Raw genomic sequence first — 26201 nt, 5'->3', positions numbered from 1 at the left:
ACAAAATATCTCAACCCAACAAACTTCTCCACATAGTAGAGACAGAAAACAATTTTGTTATTACTTTTGATTAAAAAGTTGTGAAATGGGCCGGGCGTGGTGGCTCATGCCTGTAATCCCAGCACTTTGGGAGGCAGAGGCAGGCGGATCACCTGAGGTCGGGAGTTCTAGACCAGCCTGACCAACATGGAGAAACCCCGTCTCTACTAAAAGTACAAAAAATTAGCCAGGCATGGTGGAGCATGTCTGTAATCCCAGCTCCTCAGGAGGCTGAGGCAGGAGAATCACTTGAACCCGGGAGGTAGAGGTTGCAGTGATCCGAGATTTGCGCCACTGCACTCCAGCCTGGGCAACAAAAGCAAAACTCCATCTCAAAAAAAAAAAGTTTTAAAATGTATTATTATTTTTCATACAGTTGGGGGTTTTACTATATTGCCCAGGTAGGTCTTAATGCTCAGCCTGAAGTGATCCTCCCACCTTGGCCTCCCAAAGTGCTGGGATTACAGATGTGAACCACTGTGCCTGGCCTTAAATTGTATGTATTTATTTATTTTTAGAGAGAGGGTCTTGCTCTGTTGCCCAGGCTAGAGTGCAGTGGTGAGATCATAGCTCACTGCAGCCTTGAACTCCTGGGCTCAATCAGCCTCCCAAGGACTACAGGTGTGCATCACCACACCCACTAATTATTATTACTTTTTGTAGAGACAGGGTCTTGCTATATTGCCCAGGCTGGCCTCGAACCCTAGACCTCTAGTGATCCTCCCACCTCAGGCTCCCAGTGCTGGGATTACAGGCATAAGCCAACGTGCCTGGGCTGGTTTTATTATTGAATAAGCATAATTTTTCTTTCTTTTTTGACATGGAGTTTCACTCTTGTTGCCCAGGCTGGAGTGCAATGGCACGATCTCAGCTCACTGGAACTTCCGCCTCCTGGGTTCAAGTGATCCTCCTGCCTCAGGCTCCCGAGTAGCTGGGATTACAGGTGCCAACCACAATGCCTGGCTAATTTTTTGTATTTTTAGTAGAAAAACACACCACCATATTGGCCAGGCTGGTCTCGAACTCCTGATCTCAGGTGATACACCCGCCTCAGCCTCCCAAAGTACTGGGATTACAGGTGTGAGCCACTGCGCCCAGCTTGAATAAGCATTAAGTTAGAATCATCACTGGCAATCTGCTAAAAGATTGCAAAGGCAGAAAGAAATATCTCATCCTTCATTACAGCCAAGCAGGTATAAACCATTATCCTGTTTTCAAGATAAAATTTCAAATTCCATACTGTTACAGGAGTTGCAGGTTCATATGCCCACTGTGTAGTCACAGCTCTGTGACTCTGAGACCGTGGGGACGCAGCAGAGAGAGTTTAATGATCGCAGGGTGCCGAGCGAGGTGATGGGAGGAGACCCTCAAATCTCTCTCCAAGGAGTTCTCGGCTGGGGCTTTTAAGGGGTTTGTGGAGGGTGATGGGCTGGAAAATTGGGGTCACTGATTGGTTGGGAAGGGGGATGAAATCGTCAGGGTGTAGAAGCTGCATTTTGAGGGGAGTCAGCTCCTTGTGGGGTCCTTCAGCTCAGCTGAGTCAGTAGTTCCATCAAGACCTGAAGGAATATCTCAAACGGAATACCTAATGTGATGTCCAAGCTGTGATTCGAGAGCAGTTAGGGGGAACTATAATCTTGTGACAGGGGCTATGTGACTGTGGGGCCACAGGCACCGGATGGCTTTGGGGAAGCAGGTCAGGGAGCAGCTGCCCTGAGATCAATGCTGAGTGCACTGCAAGCTTGGTTTCTTTACATATCTCCTGCTCCCTTCTTCCCAAGTTTATAGGGGCCGGTGCAATACCATGTTTTCAAGATAAACAATGACTGGTCCTCAAGTAAGAGGACTTGACAACATCTTTAGTCAAACATAGTTCAGCCTTTTTTTTTTTTTTTTGAGACGGAGTCTTGTGCTGTTGCCCAGGCTGGAGTGCAGTGGCATGATCTCAGCTCAGTGCAAGCTCCGCCTCCTGGGTTCACGCCATTCTCCCGCCTCAGCCTCCCGAGTAGCTGGGACTATAGGTGCCTGCCACCTCGCCTGGCTAATTTTTTGTATTTTTAGTAGCGAAGGGGTTTCACTGTGTTAGCCAGGATGGTCTCGATCTCCTGACCTCGTGATCTGCCCGCCTCAGCCTTCCAAAGTGCTGGGATTACAGGCGTGAGCCACCGCGCCTGGCCTTATTTTTTTTTTTAATTTTTTTTATTTTTTGCGACAGAGTCTGGCTCTGTCACCAAGGCTGGAGAGCAGGGGCTCGATCTCAGGTCCCTGACACCTCCACCTCCCGGGTTCAAGCGATCCTCCTGTCTCAGCCTCCCAAGTAGCTGGGAATACAGGAGCACACCATCATGCCCAGCTAATTTTTTTTTTTTTTTTTTTTTTTTTTTTTTTTTTTTTTTGCATTTTAGTAGAAATGGGGTTTCACCATGTTGGCCAGGCTGGTCTCGAACTCCTGACTTCAGGTGATCCGCCCGCCTCGGCCTCCCAAAGTTCTGGGATTACAGGCGTGAGCCACCGCGCCCGGCCAGCCTTATTATTTCTTTAAAGCATTTTTGAGACATGGTCTGGCTCTGTCACCCAGGCTGGGGTGCAGTGGTGCGATCTCCGCCTCCCAGGCTCCAGCGAAACTCCCACCTCAGCCTCCTGAGTAGTTGGGACCAGAGAGGGGTGCCACCACGCCGGGTAATTTTTGCATTCTTAGTAGAGACGCGGTTTCGCCACATTGGCCAGGCTGGTCTCAAACTCCTGAGCTCAATCAATCTGCCCGCCTCAGCCTCTCAAAGTACCGGGATTACAGGCGTGAGGCACCGCGCCTGGTTAAATCCGCGGTTTCCATAAGGAATTCCAGGCCGGTCTTCCTCCTTCCGGAAACCTTACCACTCGAGGACTACATTTCCCAGGATGCCCTGCCCCTAACCAAGCCGGAAGATGGGTGTCTTAGATGGGCGGGTCCGGGAGAGGCTAGGCTGTGGAGAGGAGGCCCAGCCAATGGGTGAGGCCGACTGAATCGAAACCTATGGTGATTGCTCCGAGGTGATTGGAATCTTTGGCGCCTTGGTTTCAGAGGTGGGAGCATGATGAGCGGGTACAGAGACCAATGAAAAGGCGGAAAGGCGGATCCCGCGCGTGTGGGCGTGAAGAGGTGCTGACGAGCAGGCTGTTTGTCCAATGCAAGGCGAAAGTCGCTGAAGGGGGCAGGGCGAGGCGAGAGGAGGCGGGCGTGTGTTGTGGAGGAACGTGTACTATGGCGGAGCCTGTGGGGAAGCGGGGCCGCTTGTCCCGAGGTAGCGGTGCGGGCCGAGGGGGTCGGGGCGGCTGGGGCGGTCGGGGCCGGCGTCCTCGGGCCCAGCGGTCTCCATCCCGGGGCACTCTGGACGTCGTGTCTGTGGACTTGGTCAGCGACAGCGATGAGGAAATTGTGGAGGTCACCAGTGCTCGCTGTGCCGCCGACGAGGTTGAGGTTGCACCCTCGGAGCCCCCGGGGCCGGTCGCGTCCCGGGATGACAGCGACAGTGACAGCGAAGGGGCGGACGCGCGGCCCGCAGGACCCCCGCGGGAGCCGGTCAGGCGGCGGCGGCGGCTGGTGCTGGATCCCGGGGAGGCGCCGCTGGTTCCGGTGTACTCGGGGAAGGTGCGTCCGGTCCCGGGGAGGGGACAGGCGGAAGGGCCAGGGGCTTGGCCTCCGGGGAGGGTAGGGCTGTAGGGGTGTTGAGGCTGGGGTTCTGGGGCTGGTCCTGGGGGGCTAGGGTGTTGGAGGCAGGGAGAGGCAGGGCTCCGGGACTTTCTGCAGACCGGGGTGGTGAAGGAGGGTGGGATGCGTTGGAAGTTTAGGATTTCTAGGAGCTAGAGTCTTGGGGGCACAAGGAGGCTGAAGAACTGGGGTTCTTGAGGGTTTGGAGAGGGACTGGGAGGACCTGGGGCAGTTGGATTTCGAGGTTGGGGCCCGTGGCAAATGAAGCCAGGGAGCTGGGGTATTGGGGGTTGGAGTCCATGCGGGTTCAGAGAGGACTGGGCAGCTCCACGAGGCTGGGGTCCCCCGATGGTCGCGTGAGCTAGGGGGCTGAGAATCCCTAAGAGTCTGGGGTAGAGGGGCGACTAGTAACCTAGTTAAAAAGGACAAGGAAACACACATCTTCAGGGTGTCCTAGGCAGATGGAGGAAAGGGTGAAGGGTACTTCCATTCTGAATCCTGGGGAAGCTGGATTCCTAGGTTGCCAGGAGAGGGCCAAGGTGTCCACGATCTTAGGGAGGATTTGGGAGCTGGGTGTTAGGGAAGAATCACCCCCAGTTTTTTCCTTCTGTAAGGGGAGGACTTGGGTCTGACCCCTCTCCCTCCTTGTCTTTGCAGGTTAAAAGTAGCCTTTGCCTTATCCCAGATGACCTATCCCTCCTGAAACTCTACCCTCCAGGGGATGAGGAAGGTAAGGGAGGGCGTCCAGGGAGAGGCATGCAGCGCTGGCTTCTCTTAGGAGACTTCCTGTGGTTTATATTCCTGCAGTCAGTTGTCTCCTGAGGCTCAAGGGAAGGGTGTGGGAGAGGGGATTCCTGCATCCCAGCCACAGGAGCTGGATTGTTAACAAGCATAGAATGTATTAATGTATACATTTCTGGTGCCACCTAAAGAGATGCTGATTCCGTAGTCCTGGGCGGCGCAGGAGGCAGTGAGGTGTTGAGAATCTGTGACACCTTGTTACATCTATAGCAAGTTCCTTGGGAACACTGGAGCCAGCAGAGTGTTCTCTGAATCTTATCAGGGATGCCCTGTCTTTGTCCTCCCCCAGTGATGCATTTTTTGCAAACTCAAGGGCAGGGAATAGGAATGAAGTCTAAGAAGGAAATAATCCAGTGGGCAAATGGAGACCTTGGACCAAGACTCTTGTGCCATGAGGGAGTATGGTGGGGTGATTAAAAGCAGATAGGAGCCATCTGGCCTGTGTTTGAATCTCAGTTCTTGCTCTCTTTTTTTTTTTTTTTTTTTTTTTGAGACAGTTTCGCTCTTGTTGCCCAAGCTGGAGTGCAATGGCGCGATCTCTACTTCCTGGGTTCAAGCAATTCTCCTGCCCCAGCCTTCCCAGTAGCTGGGATTACAGGCGCGCACCACCATGCCTGGCTAATTTTTTGTATTTTTTAGTAGAGATGGAGTTTCACCATGTTGGCCTGGCTGGTCTTGAACTCCTGACCTTAGGTGATCCGCCCATCTTGGCCTCCCAAAGTGCTGAGATTACAGGTATGAGCCACTGTGCCCAGCCTCAGCTCTATCTCTTAATAGCTGTGTGATCTTAGGCAAGTTTCTGTTTTCTTTTTTTTTTTGAGACAGTCTCACTTTGTCACCCAGGCTGGAGTGTAGTGGCGCGATCTCAGCTCTCTGCAACCTCCATCTCCCAGGGTCAAGCCATTCTCCTGCCTCAGCCTCCTGAGTAGCAGGGATTACAGGTGCCCACCACCATGTCTGGCTAATTTTTGTATTTTTAGTATAGATGGGGTTTCATCATGTTGGCCAGGCCGATCTCGAACTCCTGACCTTAGGTGATCTGTCCGCCTTGGCCTCCCAAAGTGCTGGGATTATAGGCGTGAGCCACCATGCCCGGCCTGGGCAAGTTTCTTAATTTCTCAATGCTTCAGTTTCCTCATTATGAAAGTGGGGATAATAGCAGACCCCATTTTGGTGCAGATTTTGGTGAGAATTAACGAAAGGGAATATAGGGAGAGCTGCCTCTTGGCTAGATATATGCTTTAGGACAGTACCTAGGACATAGAAGTGCTATGCAAAAGGTACCCCTATGATACTCAAAACGTGGGCCCAGCTTGCTAGAAATGCAGAATCAGCTGGGCGCAGTGGCTCAAAGTGCTGTAATCCCAGCACTTTGGGAGGCTGAGATGGGAGGATTGCTGGAGCCCAGGAGTTCGAGACCAGCCTGCGCAATATGATGAGACCCTGTTTCTACAGAAAAATAAAAAACCAGGCATGGTGATGTGTACTTGTAGTCCTAGCTACTCAGGAGGCTGAGGTGGGAGAATCACCTGAGCTCAGGAAGTCGAAGCTGCAGTGAGCCATGATCATGCCACTGCACTCCAACCTGGGTGACACAGTAAGACCCGGTCTCAAAAAAAAAAAAGAAAAAAAGAAATGTAGAATCACAGGCCTCTCGCAGCTGCTATATTTAGTTAGGACAGGATTTCAGGACTTCAGCATTACTGGCATTTTTTGGACTGGAAAATTCTTTGGTGTTAGAAGCTGTCCTGTACATTGTAGAAAGTTTAGCGGCATCCTGACTTCCATCCCTGGGAAGTATTATACCTCAGCCCCCTCGCCCTCCACATTTTGATAACCAATATTGTCTCTAGACATTGCTACATGTCCCCTCAGAGGCAAAATTTTCCCTGGTTGAGAGCCACTGATCTAGAGTTTCTTATCATTTTTAAATTTTCACAGTATTTATTTTCGTGGTTTGTGATGATCTTTTATTGACAGTGGGCAAATAGAAATTTCTGTATTATAGAAAATAATACCTGGTTTCCTTTCATGAGAAATTTAAGTTAATTTTAAGTTAATATCAGCTATCTTTATACTAAATAGCAGTCTCATCCCCTGCCCCCTTTCCCAGTATTATCGTGTGGCCCTGTGTGTGCCAGGGGCTCCGTGGTCTCCTCCTTTCCTGGGATCTTCTTGAAGCCTCTGACTTGTTTCTTCTTGGATAACCTCCTTCTACCTTCTCTTCCTTTGCCCCCAGAGGTGGAGCTGGCAGATTCGAGTGGTCTCTACCATGAGGGCTCGCCATCACCAGGCTCTCCCTGGAAGACAAAGCTGAGGACTAAGGATAAAGAAGAGAAGAAAAAGACAGAGATTCTGTGAGTGAGGCCAGGGCCCTTGGGCCTTGGGAGCAGGAAGTGAGTTGGAGGGGTAAGCGAAGGCTTACCCTTGGGTGGCTCCTGAAAGGGTAAGAAGGGATAGAAGGACTGTTGAGGTTCATGTGGGGAATGAAGTGCTTGGGAAAAGAGGTGGCTTACCCCGGGAGGTGACAGTGAACCCTTCAAGACCACCCTTGGGAGTGGATTCTGAGACCCTAGTAATGCGAGCTTAAGGTGTGGTTCCAATCCGGCTTCCCTGTCCTCTCCATGCTTCTCTTTCTTCATCTGTAAAACCCCGTTTTACAGCCTGGGAAGCAGAGAGAGACCCTGTCTCTATAAAAAGTAAAATAAAAATTAGCCTGGTGTGGTGGCATACTCCTGTAATCCCAGCTGCTCAGGAGGCTGAGGTGGGAAGATCACTTGATCCCAGGAGTTGGAGGCTGCAGTGAGCCATGATCGTGCCACTATACTCCAGCCTGGGTGACAGAGTGAGACCCTGTCTCTAAAAAGGAAACAAACAGACAGACAAAAAAACCCCCCAAACCTGGGAATAATAGTGGCACTTGTGTCAATGAATTGCTAAGTCAATCAAGAGTTAACACTTGACTGGACACAATAGCTCTTGCCTGTAATCCCAGCACTTTGGGAGGCCAAGGGGAGTGAATCACTTGAGCCCAGGAGTTCAAGACCAGCCTGGGCAACACTGGACATATAGTAAGTACTTGCCGTCTGTCAGATATTATTGGACATTTTCCTGGGAAGTGACAATCTCAAAAGTGAGGCATTTTCTTCCCTAATATTCAGGTCATATAAATATAAAAATGATGCCTCAGGCTTTCCCTCTCCCCTACCCCTGCCTTCCAGTGAAATGGGGTTATTGGAAGCTGCTCCCTCTTTATTTTTTAAATGTATTTTTACATTTTTAGAGATAGAGCCTCACTCCATTGCCCAGGCTGGAGTGCAGTGGTGTGATCATAGGTTATTGCAGCCTCAAATTCCTGGGTTCAAGTGACCCTCCCACCTCAGCCTCCTGAGTAGCTGGGACTACAGCTGTGTTCCACTATGCCTGGCTAATTATGTAGAAATAGGGTCTCCCCATCTTGCCTAGCCTGGTCTTGGACCCCTGGGCTCGAGTGATTCTCCTGGCTCAGCCTCCCAAAGTGCTGGGATTACAGTTGTGATCCATTGTGTCCGATTGTGCTTCCTCTTGATTGTCCAACAATCTGGTTTTTAGGGATTTGTGGGGCCAGACTCCCTCCATTGCCTCCGTCCTACCGTCTCTTGCTTCTACAGGGATCTGGACAACTCTCTTCTGTCCCCACCTTCACCAAGGACCAAAAGCAGAAAGCATACTCGGGCACTCAAGAAATTAAGGTGCCAAGTGCAGGGGCTCTGGCTGGGATGGAAGAGGGCAATCCGGGAGGGTGGCTGACTCCAGTTGACCCAGAGTCCTCTCTGCACTGCAGTGAGGTGAACAAGCGCCTCCAGGATCTCCGTTCCTGCCTGAGCCCCAAGCCACCTCAGGGCCAAGAGCAGCAGGGCCAAGAGGACGAAGTGGTCTTGGTGGAAGGGCCCACCCTCCCAGAGACCCCCCGACTCTTCCCGCTCAAAATCCGTTGCCGGGCTGACCTGGTCAGATTGCCGCTCAGAATGGTGAGTGCCTGAGGCCCATGGGAGAAGGACCCAGGAGCTGCTTCTGGAGAGATGGTGGTATCCAGCAGGGGTGTCCTGGCAGAAGGGACTGTCATCCTTTTCCCATCCTGCTCTCTGGAGCTGCCCATCATTCTTTTCAGTCTGTCCTGCTTTCACACTTTCTCTTTCCTCCGTCTGCATTTTCCCAATGCTCCCCTCTCTTTCTGGCAAACTTTCTACCCATTCTTCAAGGCTCCTCATAAGCATCCTGTGTTTTTTTTTTTTTTCCCTTCAAAAAGTGGTCTCACTGTGTCCAGGCTGGTTCCAAAATTGTCCCTCATTGACCTCCCAAAGTGCTGGGATTCCAGGTGTGAAGCATCCTGTCAGTTCTCAGAAGCTTTTTTTGGGAGTCTCTCTTACCTTCCTCCCTAGTAACCTGGGCTTCCCTCTTGGACTTACTCTCACTGCCCTGGACACAGCAGATGTCACTCAGTAACCCTGAGCTCCCCCAGCTTCCTGGCAAAGCCTGATACTTTTGTAAGGATAAACCTGTTTCAACACCAGGAATGATAACAGACGTTACCATTACTGATGCACTGTGCATCAGTCAAGCAACTAAGGCAGAGGTTGCAGACTGGCAGCCCATGGCTTTTTCAACCATATGTCTGCTTTCTTTGCCCTGTAGACTTATTTTATTTTATTACTTTTTATTATTTTTATTTTTTGAGACAGAGTCTCACTCTTGTTGCCTAGGCTGGAGTGCAGTGGCACGATCTTGGCTCACTGAAAACTTCACCTCCCAGGTTCAAGCGATTCTCCCACCTCAGCCTCCCAAGTAGCTGGGACTACAGGTGCCCCCACCATGCCCGACTAATTTTTGTATTTTTAGTAGAGGCAGGGCTTCACCATATTGGCCAGGCTGGTCTTGAACTCCTGATCTCAAGTGATCCCCTGAGTCGGCCTCCCAAAGTGTTGGGATTAGAGGCATAAGCCACTGTGCCTAGCCTATTTTATTTTTTAAACATAGAGATGGGGGCCAGGTATGGTGGCTCACTCCTGTAATCCCAGCACTTTGGAAGGCTAAGGTGAGAGGATCACTTAGAGGCCAGGAGTTCAAGACCAGCCTGGGCAAAATAGTGAGACCTTGTCTCTACTAAAAATAAAAAAATTAACGAGGCATGGTGGTGCAGACCTGTAGTCCCAGCAACTTGGGAGGCTGATGCAGGAGGATCTTCTGAGTCTAGGAGTTGGAGGCTACAGTGAGCTGTGATTGTGCCACTGCACTGCAGCCTGGGTGACAGAGCAAGACCCTGTCTCTAAAAAAAAAAAAAAATGGAGGTAGGATCTTGCTTTGTTGCTCAGGCTGATCTTGAACTCCTGACCCCAAGCAAGCCTCCCGCCTCGGCCTCTCAAAATGCCGAGATTATAGGTGTGAGCCACCATGCCTGACCAAGTGCTTTAAAAATATACAAGTTTGTTGTCACCTTTTTGATGGGTGATTTCATACAAAGGTCCAGATTTCTGGCTGGGTGCGGTGCCTCACGCCTGTAATCCCAGCACTTTTGGGAGGCCAAGGCAGGCAGATCACCTGAGGTCAGGAGTTTGAGACCAGCCTGGCCAACGTGATGAAACCCCATCTTTACTAAAAATACAAAAATTAGCTGGGCATGGTGGTGGGTGCGTTTAATTTCAGCAACTCGGAGGCTGAGGCAGGAGAATCACTGGAACCCAGGGGGAGGAGGTTTCAGTGAGCCAAGATTGCGCCACTACCCTCCAGCCTGGGTGAAAGAGCGAGACTCTGCCTCAGATTTCACTTGAGATCAGGAGTTCAAGACCAGCCTGGCCAATATGGTGAAGCCCGTCTCTACTAAAATTATACAAAGAAAGGAAAAAAAAAAAGGTCCAGATTTCTGGCTTCTCTTAAAAAACAGGAAGATGCGGCCAGCTGTGGTGGCTTACACCTGTAATCCCTGTACTTTGGGAGGCCGAGGCAGGTTGATCACCTGAATTCAAGAGTTCGAGACCAGCCTGGCAGGAGAATCACTTGAACCCGGGAGGCGGAGGTTGCAGTGAGCCGAGATTGCGCCACTACACTCCAACCTGGTTAACAAGAGTGAAACTCCCTCTTAAAAAAAAAGAAAAAAATAAGACGATGTCACACTGGCCCACGTTCCCATGCAGTGCCAATCAACTGGAGCTGTGTAACAGCCAGCCTATCTAGGTGGCATGTGAGTTCCAGTTTGCTACAATCCCCATCACCCCTTTCTTTGTCCTAACCCATGGCTGCTATATTTCTTTGTGTTACTTGCCTGTACCCCTTGCTGACACGATTTTATTCTATACCTTACTAGGTAAATATGATGAAACTCACAGCTGAGGAGCTTAGCAAGTAGCTAAGGCCAGAGCTTGTGTTTGGGTGGTGTGGGGGGCGGGTGTGTGGATTTCAAGGCAGGAAGACCTCTTTTGCTTCTTGTCCCCATCCCTAGTCGGAGCCCCTGCAGAGTGTGGTGGACCACATGGCCACCCACCTTGGGGTGTCCCCAAGCAGGATCCTTTTGCTTTTTGGAGAGACAGAGCTATCACCTACTGCCACTCCCAGGACCCTAAAGCTCGGAGTGGCTGACATCATTGGTGAGAGGAAGGCAGGGAGGTGGGGCCTTGAGGCATTTGCCAGGGGAAGGGGATACAGGGAGAGGTTCAGCACGGGCCCTGCTTCCAAGCCCCCATTTAGCCCTGGCTTCCTGATTCTGCCTCCCACAGACTGTGTGGTACTGGCAAGTTCTCCAGAGGCCACAGAGACATCCCGACAGCTCCAGCTCCGGGTGCAGGGGAAGGAGAAACACCAGACACTGGAAGTCTCACTGTCTCGAGTGAGTGGGAGAGATGGCTCTCCACGCCCTTCACCCTGTCCTCTGCTGCCTCTCGTCTCTCTTGTCAGTTAATGGAGGATGGATTCCCCTAATCTTGACTTGCAGGAGACACTGCCCTCTATGTTCTTGGGTTCCCAGCCATCCTAGGTAGTGGGAAAACCCATCGTTCAGCTTCCCTCCTCGCTACTGCTGGTACCGTCTGCCCTAGTCTGGGTGCCCCCTCAGTCTCCTGACTCCTTCTGATTAAAACAGAAAGGACCCTTGGACGGTAATCAGTAAAACCCATCAAAATAACAATGAAGGCCACATGGCTAAGTGCCAGTCCCTGTGCTGAGGATAATTTCCTCACGTTCAGGATCTTATTTAATTTCACAGCAATCTGATGTGGGAAAGCACTGTTATCCTCATTTGGCAATAAGAAGACTGAGTTCTAGAGAGGTGGAATAAGCAACTTGGTGCAGTCACTTTTTTTTTTTTTTTTTTTGGAAAGTCTCAGTCTGTTGCCCAGGCTGGAGTCTGGCACGATCTTGGCTCACTGCAACCTCCGCCTTCCGAGTTTCAAGTGATTCTCCTGCCTCAGCCTCCCGAGTAGCTGGGATTACAGATGCACGTGCTGGGCTAATTTTTGTATTTTTAGTACAGATGGGGTTTCACCATGTTGGCCAGGCTGGTCTCGAGCTCCTGACCTCAAGTGATCCACCCACCTTGGCCTCCCAAAGTGTTGGGATTACAGGTGTGAGCCACCACGCCTGGCCTGCTGCATTCATTTCTTAAGTCTACTGTAATAAAATACACAAACTGGGTGGCTTAAAACAATAGAAACCTATTCCCTTACACTTCTGGAGGCTAGAAGTCTGAATTGAAGGTGTTGGCAGGGCCTGGTTCCATCTGAGAATCTGGGTGGAAACCTTCCTTACCTGTTTCTAGCTTCTGCTGGTGGCCAGAGTTCCTTGGCTTGCAGCTGTGTCACTCCAGTCTCTCCCTCTGTGATCACATGGTGTTCTCCGTGTGTCTCTGTGTTCATTTCTCTTCTTGGAAAGACATAGGTCATGTTGGGCTAGCCCCACCCTAACCAAGCACAACCTCATCTCAACTTGATTATATCTGCAAAGTCCCTACTTTCAAATAAGGTTACATTCATATTTACTAGGGGTTAGGACCGCAAAGTACCTTTTCAGGGGAATACAGTTCAATCCTTAACGCACTGTTCTCTAGCCCCCATCAAATTCATGGCCTTCCCATCTGCGAAATATATACATCCCATTCCAGTATCCCTGCAAGTCTTAACCCATCCCAGCATCAACTCTTAAGCCCAAAATCTCATTTAAATATAATCAATTCAAGAAGTCCTAATTTTATTTTCTAAATCATTAAATCAGTTTTGGATGAGACTTGGTATGGTCCATGCTAGGACAAAATTCCTCTCTCTCTGTGGACCCATGAAATCTAGAAAATAAGTTATTCACTTCTAAAATACAGTAATGGGACAGACATAGGATACACATTCCCATTTTAAAAGGGAGAAATTGGGCCAGGTGCGGTGGCTCACACCTGTAATCCCAACTCCTGTAGTCCTAGCTCCCCAGGTGGCTGTGGCAGGAGGATTGCTTGAGCCTGGGAGATCGAGGTTGTAGTGAGCCATGATTGCGCCACCTTTATCGGAAAGTTTTATTCCAGTTACCAATAACATATTCCTCATTTCCTCCAGAGACCTCACCAGAAACACCTTTAATATTCATACTTCTAGCAGCCTTCTGTTCATAACAATATATGCATCCTCTTAAGATGATAGGAGCTTTCTCTGCACCTCTCCTCTTTGTGAGTCTGCAGGGACATTCCCTTTAATGTCCATATTTCTACCAGCAGTTTCTTCAAGGCAGTCTAGGTTTTTTCTAACATGCATCTCAGAATTCTTCCAGCTTCAGCCAGGCGGGTGCGTCACATCTGTAATCCTAACACTTTGAGAGGCCAACATGGACAGATTGCTTGAGCTCAGGAGTTCAAGACCAGCCTGGGCAACATAGTGAAACCCTGCCTCTACAAAAAATACAAAAATTAGCCCAGCATGCTGGCGCATACCTATAGTTCCAGCTACCCAGGAGGCTGAGGTGTGAGGATCGCTTGTGCCTAGGAGATTGAGGCTGCAGTGAGCCAAGACTGGGCCACTGCACTCCAGCCTGGGAGACAGAGCAAGACCCTAGCTCAAAAAAAAAAAAAAAAAAAAAAAAAAAAAATTATTCCAGCCTTGATCCAATTCTAAATCCACTGTTACATTTAACTATTTATTCCAGCAGCACCCCACTTTTGTATTTTGGCTGTTGTAACAAAGTACCACAAATTGGGTGGCTTAAAACAACGCAAATTTATTCTCTCATTGTTCTGGAGGGTAGAAGTCTGAAATCAAGGTGTTAGCTGAGCCAGGTTCTCTGAAGATATGGGGGAAAAAAACAAACTCAGGATTTTTTTCTTTTTTTTTTTTTTAAAGGTATGTGTGCACCTGTAGTCCCAGCTACTCAGGAGACTGAGGCAGAAGAATCCCTTGAACCCGGGAGGCGGAGGTTGCAATGTGCCAAGATCAAGCCACTGCACTCCAGCCTGGGCGACAAAACTAGACTTTGTCTCAACAACAAAAAAAGAGAGAGCGCCAGGGTCTTGCTCTGTTGCCTGGGCTGGAGTACAGTGGTGTGATCTTGGCTTACCACAGCCTCAAACTCCTGGGCTCAAGTGATCCTTCCACCTCAGCCTCCTGAGTAGCTGGGACTACAGGTGTGTGCCACTACCTTTGGTTAATTTTTTAATTTTTTTGTGTAGATGGGGTCTCACTGTGTTGCCTAGGCTGGACTCAAACTCCTGGGCTCGGCCCAGCATGGTGGGTCACGCCTGTAATCCCAGCACTTTGGGAGGCCAAGTCGGGTGGATCATGAGGTCAGGAGATCGAGACCATCCTGGCTAACATGGTGAAACCCTTTCTCTACTGAAAATACAAAAAATTAGCCGGGTGTGATGGCAGGCGCCTGTAGTCCCAGCTACTCGGGAGGCTGAGGCAGGAGAATGGCGTGAACCCGGGAAGCGGAGCTTGCAGTGAGCCGAAATAGAGCCACTGCACTCCAGCCTGGACAACAAAGCGAGACTCCGTCTCAAAAAAAAAAAAGAATAAAAAAAAACTTCTGGGCTCAACCGATCCTCCCACCTCGGCCTCCCAAAGTGTTGGGATTACGGGCATGAGCCACCGTACCTGGTCCCCTCCTTGGGTTTAATTTGCTAGAGCAGCTTACAGAACTCAGGGAGACACTTGCATTTACTGGTTTATTATAAAGGATGTTAACAAAGGATACAGATGAAGAGATGTGTAGGGCACAGCATGGGAAAAGGGTGCAGAGCTTCCATACCTTCCCTGGGCATCATTCTCCAGGAATCATCACATGTTCAACTATTGGGAAGTTCTCCAAACCCTGTCCTCTGGATTTTTATGGAAGCTTTGTTATATAGGCATGACTGATTAAACCACGGACTATTGGTGGTAGCTCAACCTTCACTCTCTCCCTCCTTCTTGGAGATTAGGGGGTGGGAAAAAAGTCCCAACTCTCTTATCCTACCTTGGTCTTTCTAGTGACCATCACCGTTCCTGAAGCTCTTTAGGGGCTGCCAGCCACCAGTCAACTAATTAGCATGCAAAAAGATACTTAACTCTTTCCCAGGGATTTTAGGAATTTTATACCAGGAAACATACAAAGACCAAATATATATTTGACAACATCACACAGTCCCTCGGGGTCTCTCTGTGGAACCTGCCCTGTCTCCTGGCTCCTGCCAGTGGCCCGCAGTCCTTGGTGTTCTTGCTCTGTCATCATGCGTGCTCTCCCCTCGTGTCTGTTTCTGTGTCTGTTTTGTGAGCATACCAGTCCCAGGCTGGGCGCAGGGGCTCACGCCTGTCATCCAGCACTTTGGGAGGCCAAAGTGGGTAGATCATCTGAACTCAGGAAGTTTGAGACCAGCCTGGGCAACACAGAGAAACTGTCTCTACCAAAAATACAAAAACTTAACTGGGTGTGGTGGCCTGTGCCTATAGTCACAGCTACTCAGGAGGCTGAGGCGGGAGAATTGCTTGAACCCAGGAGGCAGAGGTTGCAGTGAGCTGTCTACCAGTCCCACAGCGTTAGCACTCATTCTAATCCAGTACAATCTCAACTTGATTGCATCTGCAAAGGCCCCATCTCCAAATCAGATCACATTCACACTTAACCAGGGGTTAAGACCACAAGGTGTCTTCTCTGGGGGACATAACCTGTAACATTTTTTTAAGGTCACACATCTAATAGGTGCGAGAGCCTGGACTCCAGCTTGGCTCATCCTTACTCTAGAATCTGGGCTCTCTTAGTCATTGGTACACACTTCTGTTTCATAGGGGAGGAGGCCGAGGCTGGGAGGACTTGCCTGACTCAGAGCCTACACCCCTAAGCCTTGGGCTTGTGGCCCCCGCCCTCTACCTGAGCAACTTGGAGCCCAGAGGGATGACAGGATTTGTCCCAGCTCCCAGAGAGGAGCCCGGCTGGGCTGGCTTCTTTGTCCTCTCTCCTTTCCCCGCATGGGGCCCTGACTTTATTGTTTCCGCCCCTTCCCCTGTCCTCCGTGTCCCAAGTTCCCTGTCTGTCCCTACAGGATCCCCACCCCCTTTCATGTTCTGATGTCCATTTTCATTTCTTTCCATCCAGGATTCCCCTCTAAAGACCCTCATGTCCCACTATGAGGAGGCCATGGGACTGTCGGGACGGAAGCTCTCCTTCTTCTTTGATGGGACAAAGCTTTCAGGCAGGGAGCTGCCAGCTGACCTGGGCATGGAATCTGGGGACCTCATTGAGGTCTGGGGCTGACACCCCACTCCCTGTTTGATGGCCCAGCCTGGACTTGGGGAGAATGACTCCCCGTTTTTTGCCCCATAAGGGCTAGCAGAAGCTGAGGTAGAACTTATCTTTAAGCTGCAGCAAAATCAAGGAGTGACTTTTGTCCCCTCCTGTTGACCCTGGTTTAGAGCCTTTAACCACTTGGTGAGTTGTGTGGGTGTTGTTGCCCTGGATGGCCTGTGGCTCGGTCCACAAGTCATGCTGAGTTCTGCAGCCTCTGTGACATGGAGATGTCCCCTCACCCCTCCCCTTTCACCATCATCCTCTTTTCCTCATGGAAATGTCTGCTGTATGAAACTATGCACATATTGAAAGTGAACTGAAACAAATGAGGGTTGGGTGGGAGCTTCCAGGCCTGGGACTTACACCATGCCTAGCCTAGCAGAGGCCTTAGTCCCATTTGGGGCTTGGGAGTGACATTTACTTGAGGCTTATACACTGGTGTGGTTGCCTGGTTTGCAGGAAATGACCAAGCTCACACCTGCTGGCTGAAGTGTAAGCAGACAACTGGGGTACTCTTTTGAAGGATGAAGGTGGTGGATTCTCAGCCCTGGGGGTCTTCCTCACCCGAGGACCCTTCAGAGCCACCCTTTCTAGTTTATGTTTCCTGGTGCACACATTTAAGGCATAACAGCACATTCATCCCTTTGGTTTGGGATCTCAGGAATACAGTCCCATGCAAAGATTCTCTGGTTTTATGGCTTTTTTCCCTTTCTTTACACCATCCTCTCCCATAAGCACCCACATGTCTTTGAATATGAATGTATTTGTAAAATACCACGTTTCATGTGTGAATATATGCTTTTACTGTACATAGTGCTATTGTGCAATACGTCTTACGCCGTTTTCATTCAATGTGTGCTAAGATCTAGCCCCATTGCCTCTTCTAGAAATGCAGTATTGCTTTGACCTGCCACGTGGCACTCCACAATGTCAATTGCCACTTACACACATTGCCTCAAGTGGGGGACACCTGGGTGCCTCTGACCCCTCGGCACTGGATACAGGCCACGATAAACATCCTTTCGTGTGTTCCCTTCTGTGCTTGTGTGGCATGTGTACCCAGGGTGGGCTTATAGGTCACAGAGGTCAGTTTCTCTATGGGTTTCCAGATTTTCTTTAGAATGGTGACTGACCCCCATACTTAAGGCCGCCCTTTTCTCCTTATCCTTGCCAGCACTTGTATTGCCAGACTACCTAATTTTTGCCAGTCTGATAGGTAGATAGGGGTGCTGTGCTTTAATATACATTCATCTGATCAGCATTCATTTGGGGAATTTTTTCATTTAGCCTTTCTGGTTTCCTTTCCTGTGCATTGCCCATTTTCTCATGGAGTTTCTTACCTTTTTTGGTTTATCCTCAGGAGTTGCTTGTACATTCCTGGGCAATTGCAAAGAATTCCAAGAATGCACATTTGGGCTGGGTATGGAGGTTCACCAGTAATCTCAACACTTTGGGAGGCTGAAGCGGAAAGATTGCTTCAGCCCAGGAGTTCGAGACCAGCCTAGGCAACATAGCGAGACCTCGTTTCTACAAAAAAAATTAAAAAGGGGGCTTTGGGAGGCCGAGGCGGGTAGATCACGAGGTCAGGAGATTGAGACCATCCTGGCCAACAAAATTAGCTGGTCATGGTGGCACATACCTGTAGTCCCAGCTACTCTGGAGGCTGAGGCAGGGGAATCGCTTAAATTCTGGAGGTGGAGATTGCAGTGAGCCAAGGTTCTACCACTGCACTCCAGCCTGGCGACAGAGCAAGGCTCCGTCTCAAAAAAAAAAAAAAAATTTAAAGGGGAAAAAATTGAAATTTTCTTTGTATCTAGGGGTATCCTTCACTGAACAGAAATTCTTAATTTTGGCTAGGCGTGATGGCTCACGTCTGTAATCCCAGCACTTTTGGTGGCCGAGGTGGGTGGATCACTTGGGGCCAGGAGTTCAAGACCACCCTGACCAACTTGGTGAAATCCCATCTCTACTAAAAATACAAAAATTAGCTGGGCGTGGTGGTGCATGCTTGTAATCCCAGCTACTCGGGAGGCAGAGGCAGGAGAATCACTTGAACCCGGGAGGTGGAGGTTGCAATGAGCCGAGACAGCGCCACTGCTCTTCAGCCTGAGTGACAGAGAGAGACTCTATCTCAAAAAAAAAAAAAGAAAATTTTAATTTTAGTGTAGACAGTATTATGAACTATCTTGTTCTGCAGTTGGTTGCTTTTTAATTGCTTATTTGATAGAGTTGTTAAGATATTTTACATTTTCTCCTGTTAGCTGTTTAGCTTTTCCTTTCATATTGAGAACACTACACAGTGCTGAAGTCCAGCTGGTACACACAGGGGTGGCACCTTGGCTGCATCTGTTCTCAACAGTCAGACACTTCTTCTGATTGGTTAATGCTGGGCTGTACTGGTTGCTAAATATTGAACATCATTTTAAAACTATTTGAGATGCACTTTTGTACTCAGGAGGCCAAGGTAGGAGGATTGCTGGAGCCCAGAAGTTTGAGACCAGCCTGGGCAACACAGTGAGACCTTGTCTCTTAAAAAAAAGAAAGAAAGAAATCAGCTGGGCATAGTTTCTTATGCCTTTAATCCCAGCACTTTGGGAGGCTGAGGCGGTGGATCACCGGAGGTCGGGAGTTGAAGACCAGCCTGGCCAACATGGTGACACCTTGTCTCTACTGAAAATACAAAAAAAAAAAAAACCCCAAAAAACAAAAAACCTAAGTGTGGTGGCGCGCCCCTTTAATCCCAGCTACGTTGGGAGGCTGAGGCAGGAGAATTGCTTGAACCCAGGAGGCAGAGGTTGCAGTGAGTCGAGATCGCACCATTGCACTCCAGCCTGGGCGACAAGAGTGAAACTCTGTCTGAAAAAAAAAAAAAAAAAATCCAGTGAAATACACCTTTGTGTATGAGATCCAAGTTTCACTTTTTGTGATACAATAAGCCATTTTTTCAGTAATGTCTACTAAAAAAAAAAAAGCCATTAACCTTTCTCTGACATTTGCATGATTTTAACAAAAGTATGTCAACTTCTTAAAATGTTTTGTTGGAATGTGGCATTTCTTTGAATTTTATAACATTAAAAGAATCCACGACATGGTACAGCTCTCCACTTTTTTAGCTTTTTAAATGTCCATTAATAAGTTTGAATATGTTAAAATTATACATTTAACCTCAACAGAATAAATGGCAATATGTTCAACTTGTGTATACTGGAGGATTTTTGTCTTTGTGACCCTCATGCGACCCCCCACTAAGACCCTTGTGACAGAAACTGTTAGTCCTTCACGTCCATTTTTCCTCCTTCTGTGGTACTAGAACCCATGGTTTTTAGCAAGGCACAGAGACACTCAGAATAAAAACAGTGGCCGGGCGTGGGGGCGCACACCTGGAATCCTACCTAGCACCCTGGGAGGCTGAGGTGGGAGGATCGCTTGAACCCAGGAGGTTGAGGTTGCAATGAGCTACGGTTGTGCCAACCCACTCCAGCCTGGGCAACAATCAAGATCCTGTCTCAAAAAAAAAAAAAAAATTAAGACAGTACTTCCTGGCCTCCATTGTAGCTAGATGTAGCCAAGTGCCAATACAGGCTCCTGGGGTATAAGTGGAATGGAGTATCACTTCCCAGAAGCTTGCATAGCGGGCAGCTTGTCCCCTCTCCTTCGCTTGCCTCCTGCCTGCTTACCGGAAGTGGAGCAGCCCTGCTGACTTTAGGTGACCTCTGGAACAGAAGCCACATGGGCCAGGATGGTGAGAGAAGGCGCCTGGATCACAGCATCCATGTGGCACCTCATTGGCCTGGCAGTGCTGACCTCTGGGCTTTCACATGAAAGAGGGACTGCTGCCTCACTTTAAATCACTTATTTTAGGGTTTCTATCACTTATAACCAAACCTAGTTCTAATTCCAGCATGTAGCTATTGCAAGCAATGTAGTGTTCCCTTTGGGGTACCTGTGTGGGATTTTTCTCGGGGGTTTCCATCTGAGAGTGGAATCACTGGTCACTAATTCTTGAATACTATCAGATTGCTAACCAAAGTGCATGTACCTTTTTACGTATGCCCTAGCAAGTGCTGGAAGTCTCCAGATTCCTCATGCCTTCCCTGACTTAATCTGGGAAGGATATGGGAAAGAGTACTTACTCATTGTAAAAGACTGCATTTCTTTATCTTTTATGATGAGAGTGTTCATCCTTTTACATGTCTAAAAGAATATCTAGGGTGATGTTTCCTTCTTTCTTTTTCTTTTCTTTTTTTTTTTAAGAGGGTCTTGTTCTATCACCAGTCTGGAGTGCAGTGGTGTGATCTTGGCTCACTGCAACCTCTGCTGCCCGGGCTCAAGTGATCCTGCCACCTCAGCCTCCTGATTAGCTGGGACCACAGGTGCATGCCAACATGCCCACCTAATTTTTTTGTATCTTTTGTAGAGGGGGAATCTCACTATGTTGCCCAGGCTGATCTTGAACTGCTGAGCTCAAGCAGTCTGCCTCTGCCTCCCAAAGTGCTGGGATTATAGGTGTGAGCCATCGTTCCCTGCCTTGTTTTGTTTTCTTGAGATGGGGTCTTCTCTGTCACCTAGGCTGGAGTGTAGTGGTGCTATCATAGCTCACTGCAGCCTCGATCTTGTGGACTCAAGCAATCCTCCCACCTCAGTCTCCTGAGTAGCTGGTACTACAGGTGCATGACATTACACCTGCTAGTTGTTAAATTTTTGTGTAGAGATGGAATCTCCCTGGGTTTCCCAAGCTGGTCTGGAACTCCTGGCCTCAATCAATTTTCCTGCCTTGGCCTCCCAAAGGGCTGGGATTATAGGCGTGAACCACTGCACCTGGCTCTGGACGAGCTTCCTCAAACTCTCCTGATTAGAGACCTTTGAAACTTTAATGTGCCTTTACTCAGTGCCACATATCAACCTTGGCTCTTTTTATAACCTCATTCATCCTCGGAGCAATCCTGTGAGGTAGGTGTTCTTATTCCCATTTTACAGAAGAAAAACAGAAGCTTAGGGCCGGGCACAGTGGCTCATGCCTGTAATCCCAGCACTTTGGGAGGCTGAAGCGGATGGATCATTTGAGGTCAGAAGTTCGAGACCACCCTGGCCAACATGGTGAACCCCTATCTCTACGAAAAAATAAAAATAACCAGATGTAGTGAGGCACACCTGTAATCCCAGCTACTCGGGAGGCTAAGGCAGGATAATCGCTTGAACCCGGGAGGCGGAGGTTGCAGTGAGCTGAGATTGTGCCACTGCACTCCAGCCTGGGCAACAGAGTAAGACTCTGTCTCAAAAAAGAAAAGAAAAACAGAAGCTTAGAAAGATGAATGAACCTGCTCCAGACCACAGGGCCTCCCATTGCACAGCCCAGTGTAGATGCAAGTGGGTCTGATGTATGGCTCAAAATTCTCAAGGAGACCAGAGACTGACTCGTCAGTGTGCACACAGGTTGTCTGGGGACTTCGTTAGTGTGCAGATGCTGGATCGGCAGCTGGGGTGGGGCGTGAGATGCTGCATTTCCAGCAAGGTCCCAAGTGATGTGATGCAGCTGATCACACTTGAAGTAGCAAGATACCATTTTGCCTTTTTTCTTTATGCCTTTACAGTTTCCTACCTCCCTACCCCTGTCACCTCCTCCAACTCAGGGTCAGTTCCTCCGTAAGGCTCCTCATAGGACTGGTCACATCGTCTTTTGTGTGTCCCACCTCTGCTTGGATTCTGGCTTGGTACCCCCATCCACGTGTCCAGGTTTTGCTCCCCTATGGGACTATAAGCTCCCTGAAAAATAAGCTCTTGTTCTTAAAAATCTCTTGGCTGGGCCGCAGTGGCCAACACCTGTAATCCCAGCACTTCAGGGGGCTGAGGTGGGAGGATCACTTGAGGCCAGGAGTTCCAGACCAGCCTGGGCAATCTAGCGAGACCCCATCTCTACAAACATAAACAAATTAGCCAAGAGTGTGGTGCATGCCTGTAGTCCCAGCTACTCAGGAGGCTGAGGCAGGAGGATCGCTTGAGCCCAGGAGTTTGAGGCTGCAGTGAGCTGTGATTGTGCCACTGCACATCAGCCTGAGCAACAGAGCAAGACCCCCATCTCAAAAAAGTTTCTTGCTTGGTGTCTGACACCTTGACACAGTAGTATCCTAACAAATGTTTGCTGAATGATTGAACTCCTGTCTCAAAGAATCCTAGCACCATCCATCTCTGCATGAGCCAGAAAAGCTTCATTCTTGATCCCTCTTCATCCCCCACACCACTGCATCACCCATTCAACTTAACAGCCCAGCTCCCTCCCAAATCAGCTCCCTCTGCCCCTCTCGATGCTGTCCTAGGCCAACCCACCACTGCCTGCAGCCTAGGCTAGTGCCACAGTTGCTTCACGGGTGGCTATTTTCCCTCTGGCCTCTCAAAGCCATCTTCCTTGTTGCAGCCAGAATGCTATTTTCTTTTCTTTTCTTTTTTGAGACGGAGTCTCAGTCTGTTGTCCAGGCTGGAGTGCAGTGGTACAATCTTGGCTCACTGCAACCTCTGCAGTGAGGTTCAAGCGATTTTCCTGCCTCAGCCTCCCAAGTAGTTAGGATTACAGGTGTTCACCACCACGCCTGGCTAATGTTTGTATTTTTAGTAGAGACAGGATTTCCCCATGTTGGCCAGGCTGGTCTTGAACTCCTGAACTCAAGTGAGCCACCACTCCTGGCCTATTGTAGTTTAATTAGTATACCTAAATATTGACTCATTTTAAACATACAGTTAAGTGAATTTTTTCAAAAAATTATTTATGTAGAGACAGGGTCTTGCTGTGTCACCCAGGCTGGCGTGCAGTGGTGCAATCATAGCTCACTGCAGCCTCAAACTCCTGACCTCAAACAGTCTTCCCATTTCAGCCTCCCTAAGCGCTGGAATTACAGGTGTGAGCCACCATGCCTGGTCTTCAGTGAGTTTTGGTAGATGTACAGGGTTGTGCAAAAGTTTCCTTTTCTTGCCCGTGACCCCAGGCAACCCCTAATCTGCTTTCTATCACCTTACTTTTGCCTTCTCTGGATGTTCATATAAATGAATAACACAGTATGCAGTGTTTTGTGTCTGGCTTCTTTCACTTAATACAATGTTTCTGAGTTTGTATCAGTAGTTCTGTTACAGGAAGGGGTCCCAATCCAGACCCCAAGTGAAGGTTCTTGGTTTTATTTATTTATTTTTTTGAGATGGAGTCTCGCTCTGTCGCCCAGGCTGGAGTGCAGTGGCCGGATCTCAGCTCACTGCAAGCTCCGCCTCCTGGGTTCACGCCATTCTCCTGCCTCAGCCTCCCAAGTAGCTGGGACTACAGGCGCCCGCCACCTCGCCCGGCTAATTTTTTGTATTTTTTAGTAGAGACGGGGTTTCACCGTGTTAGCCAGCATGGTCTCGATCTCCTGACCTCGTGATCCGCCCATCTCGGCCTCCCAAAGTGCTGGGATTACAGGCTTGAGCCACCGCGCCCGGCCTTTTTTTTTTTGTTGAGACAGAGTCTCGCTTTGTCGCCAAGACTGGAGTGCAGTGGCTGGATCTCAGCTCACTGCAAGCTCCGCCTCCCGGGTTCACGCCATTCTCCTGCCTCAGCCTCCCAAGTAGCTGGGACTACAGACGCCCGCCACCTCGCCTGGCTAGGTTTTTGTATTTTTTAGTAGAGACGGGGTTTCACCGGGTTAGCCAGGATGGTCTCAATCTCCTGACCTCGTGATCCGCCCGTCTTGGCCTCCCAAAGTGCTGGAATTACAGGCTTGAGCCACTGCGCCCGGCCAGGTTCTTGGATCTTGCACAAGAAGGAATTTGGGGCTAGTCCGCAGTGTGAAGTAAAAGCAAGTTTATTAAGAAAGTAAACTGGGCCAGGCGCAGTGGCTAATGCCTGTAATCCTACCACTTTGGGAGGCCGAGGTGGGCTTATCACCTGAGGTCAGGAGTTCAAGACCAGCCTGGCCAACATGGCGAAACCCCATCTTTACTAAAAATACAAAAATTAGCTGGGCGAGGTGGTGGGGGCCTATAATGCCAGCTACTTGGGAGGCTGAGGCAGGAGACTCACTTGAACCCGGGAGGCAGAGGTTACAGTGAGCTGAGGTCATGCTATTGCACTGGGCTACAGAGTGAGACTCCATCTCAAAAAAAAAAAAAAAAAAAGAAAAAGTAAACTGGTGAAAGTACAGCTACTCCATAGACAGAGTAGGACATTCCTGGAAGTAAGAGGAGGAAGGCGTCCACCTTATGTACAAGACTCATACGTATGGGGAGATGTGCTCTGCTACAAGGGTTTGTGATAAAAGGATTTTTTTTTTTTTTTGTGATGGAGTCTCACTCTGTTGACCAGACTGGAGTGCAGTGGCGTGATCTCGGCTCACTGCAACCTCTGCCTCCTGGGTCCCGATTCAAGCAATTCTCCTGCCTCAGCCTCCCAAGTAGCTGGGATTACAGGAATACCATGCCCAACTAATTTTTGTATTTTTAGTAGAGACGGGAGTTTCACCATGTTGGCCAGGCTGGTCTTGAACTCCTGACCTCATGATCCGCCTGCCTTGACCTCCCAAAGTGCTGGGATTACAGGCATGAGCCACTGCGCCCGGCTAATTTTCTTAATTACTATATTTAGCAAGAATCAATATTGTTATCTTTAAAGCAAAATTAGGAATGCCTTTGTTCTCCATATATTGGGATATCTGGACACTCCCAAGTCTGGGTCTGTTTAGTAAACATTATTATATTATTATTATTTGAGATGCAGCTTTGCTCTTGTTGCCTGGGCTGGAGTGCAATGGTGCTCTCTCAGCTCACTGCAACCTCCGCCTCCCAGGTTCAAGTGATTCTTCTGCCTCAGCCTCCTGAGTAGTTGGGATTATAGGTGTGTGCCACCATGCTCGGCTAATTTTTTTTTTTTTTTTTGAGTCTCACACGGTTGCCCAGGCTGGAGTGCAGTGGCATGATCTCGGCTCACTGCAGCCTCTGCCTCCTGGGTTCAAACAATTCTCTGCCTCAGCCTCCCAAGTAGCTGGGATTACAGGCACCCACCACCACGTCCGGCTAATTTTTTTTTTTTTTTTTTGTATTTTTAGTAGAGATGGGGTTTCACCATCTTGACCAGGCTGGTCTTGAACTCCTGACCTCGTGATCCACCCGCCTCAGCCTCCCAAAGTGTTGGGATTACAGGCGTGAGCCACCGCCCCCGGCTTAGTAAACGTTATTAATTTGTTCCCTTAACCATAAACATCTCGAGTCTAGGAATGCCTTACTTTCTGGAATTCAGTCCAGCAAGTCCTAGCCTTATTTTCCTAGCCCTCACTCAAAATGGAGTCACTCTGGTTCGAATGTCTCTGACAGTTCATTCCTTTTCATTGCTAAGCTATTCCCATTGTATGAATAGATTATGCCCCATTGATGGACATGTGGATTCTTTTCATTTTGGGGCTATTATGAATAATGCGTTTATGAATATTCATATACAGGTTTTTGTTTGGACACGTTTTCATTTCTCATTGATAGTTACCTAGGAGTGGAATTGCTGGGTCATATGGAAAATGTATATTTAATTTTAATTTTTTTAGTTTTTTGTAGAGATGAGTCTCGCTTTGTTGCCCAGGCTGATCTTGAACTCCTGGGCTGAAGTGATCCTCCCACCTCAGCTTCCCAAAGTGCTAGGATTACAGGCATGGGCCACTGTGCCTGGCCAAAAACAATTTTTAAAATGGACAAAGGAGCCAGGTGCAGTGGTTCACACCTGTAGTCCTAGTATTTTGGGAGGATAAGGCAGGAGGATTGCTTGAGTTCAGGAGTTCCAGACTAGCCTGGACAACAGAGTGAGAACTCATCTCTACAAACATAAAAATTAAAATGAGACTGGGCATGGTGGCTCACCCCTGTAATCCCAGCATGGTGGGAGGCCAAGGCGGGCAGACCACTTGAG

The 26201-nt window shown here is 49.0% G+C and overlaps 1 protein-coding gene across 1 annotated transcript; it reads left to right on the top strand.

Annotated features, from left to right (window-relative positions):
• Window positions 1–3265: 3265 nt before the first annotated feature.
• Window positions 3266–17100, top strand: NFATC2I (nuclear factor of activated T cells 2 interacting protein). Its single transcript, XM_011743237.2, has 8 exons — window positions 3266–3667; window positions 4385–4457; window positions 6768–6885; window positions 8179–8259; window positions 8352–8538; window positions 11004–11148; window positions 11278–11387; window positions 16100–17100. The coding sequence occupies exons 1-8, from the start codon at window positions 3281–3283 to the stop codon at window positions 16256–16258; spliced, it is 1260 nt and encodes a 419-aa protein (XP_011741539.2). The 5' UTR covers window positions 3266–3280; the 3' UTR covers window positions 16259–17100.
• Window positions 17101–26201: the final 9101 nt, after the last annotated feature.

This window comes from Macaca nemestrina, chromosome 18, assembly GCF_043159975.1.
Source record: "Macaca nemestrina isolate mMacNem1 chromosome 18, mMacNem.hap1, whole genome shotgun sequence".
Lineage (NCBI taxonomy): Eukaryota > Metazoa > Chordata > Mammalia > Primates > Cercopithecidae > Macaca > Macaca nemestrina.
Note: the sequence above shows the minus strand (reverse complement) of the source record. Positions and strands in the feature narration are given on the sequence as shown.

What these genes read in the sequence shown, in the direction of transcription:
- NFATC2I (XM_011743237.2), top strand. Translation starts at nt 3,281, where the DNA reads ATGGCGGAGCCTGTGGGGAAGCGGGGCCGCTTGTCCCGAGGTAGCGGT. An exon ending in AAGAAAAAGACAGAGATTCT is followed by an intron (nt 6,886 to 8,178) that starts GTGAGTGAGGCC and finishes TTGCTTCTACAG; the next exon opens with GGATCTGGACAACTCTCTTC. An exon ending in CGGGCACTCAAGAAATTAAG is followed by an intron (nt 8,260 to 8,351) that starts GTGCCAAGTGCA and finishes TCTGCACTGCAG; the next exon opens with TGAGGTGAACAAGCGCCTCC.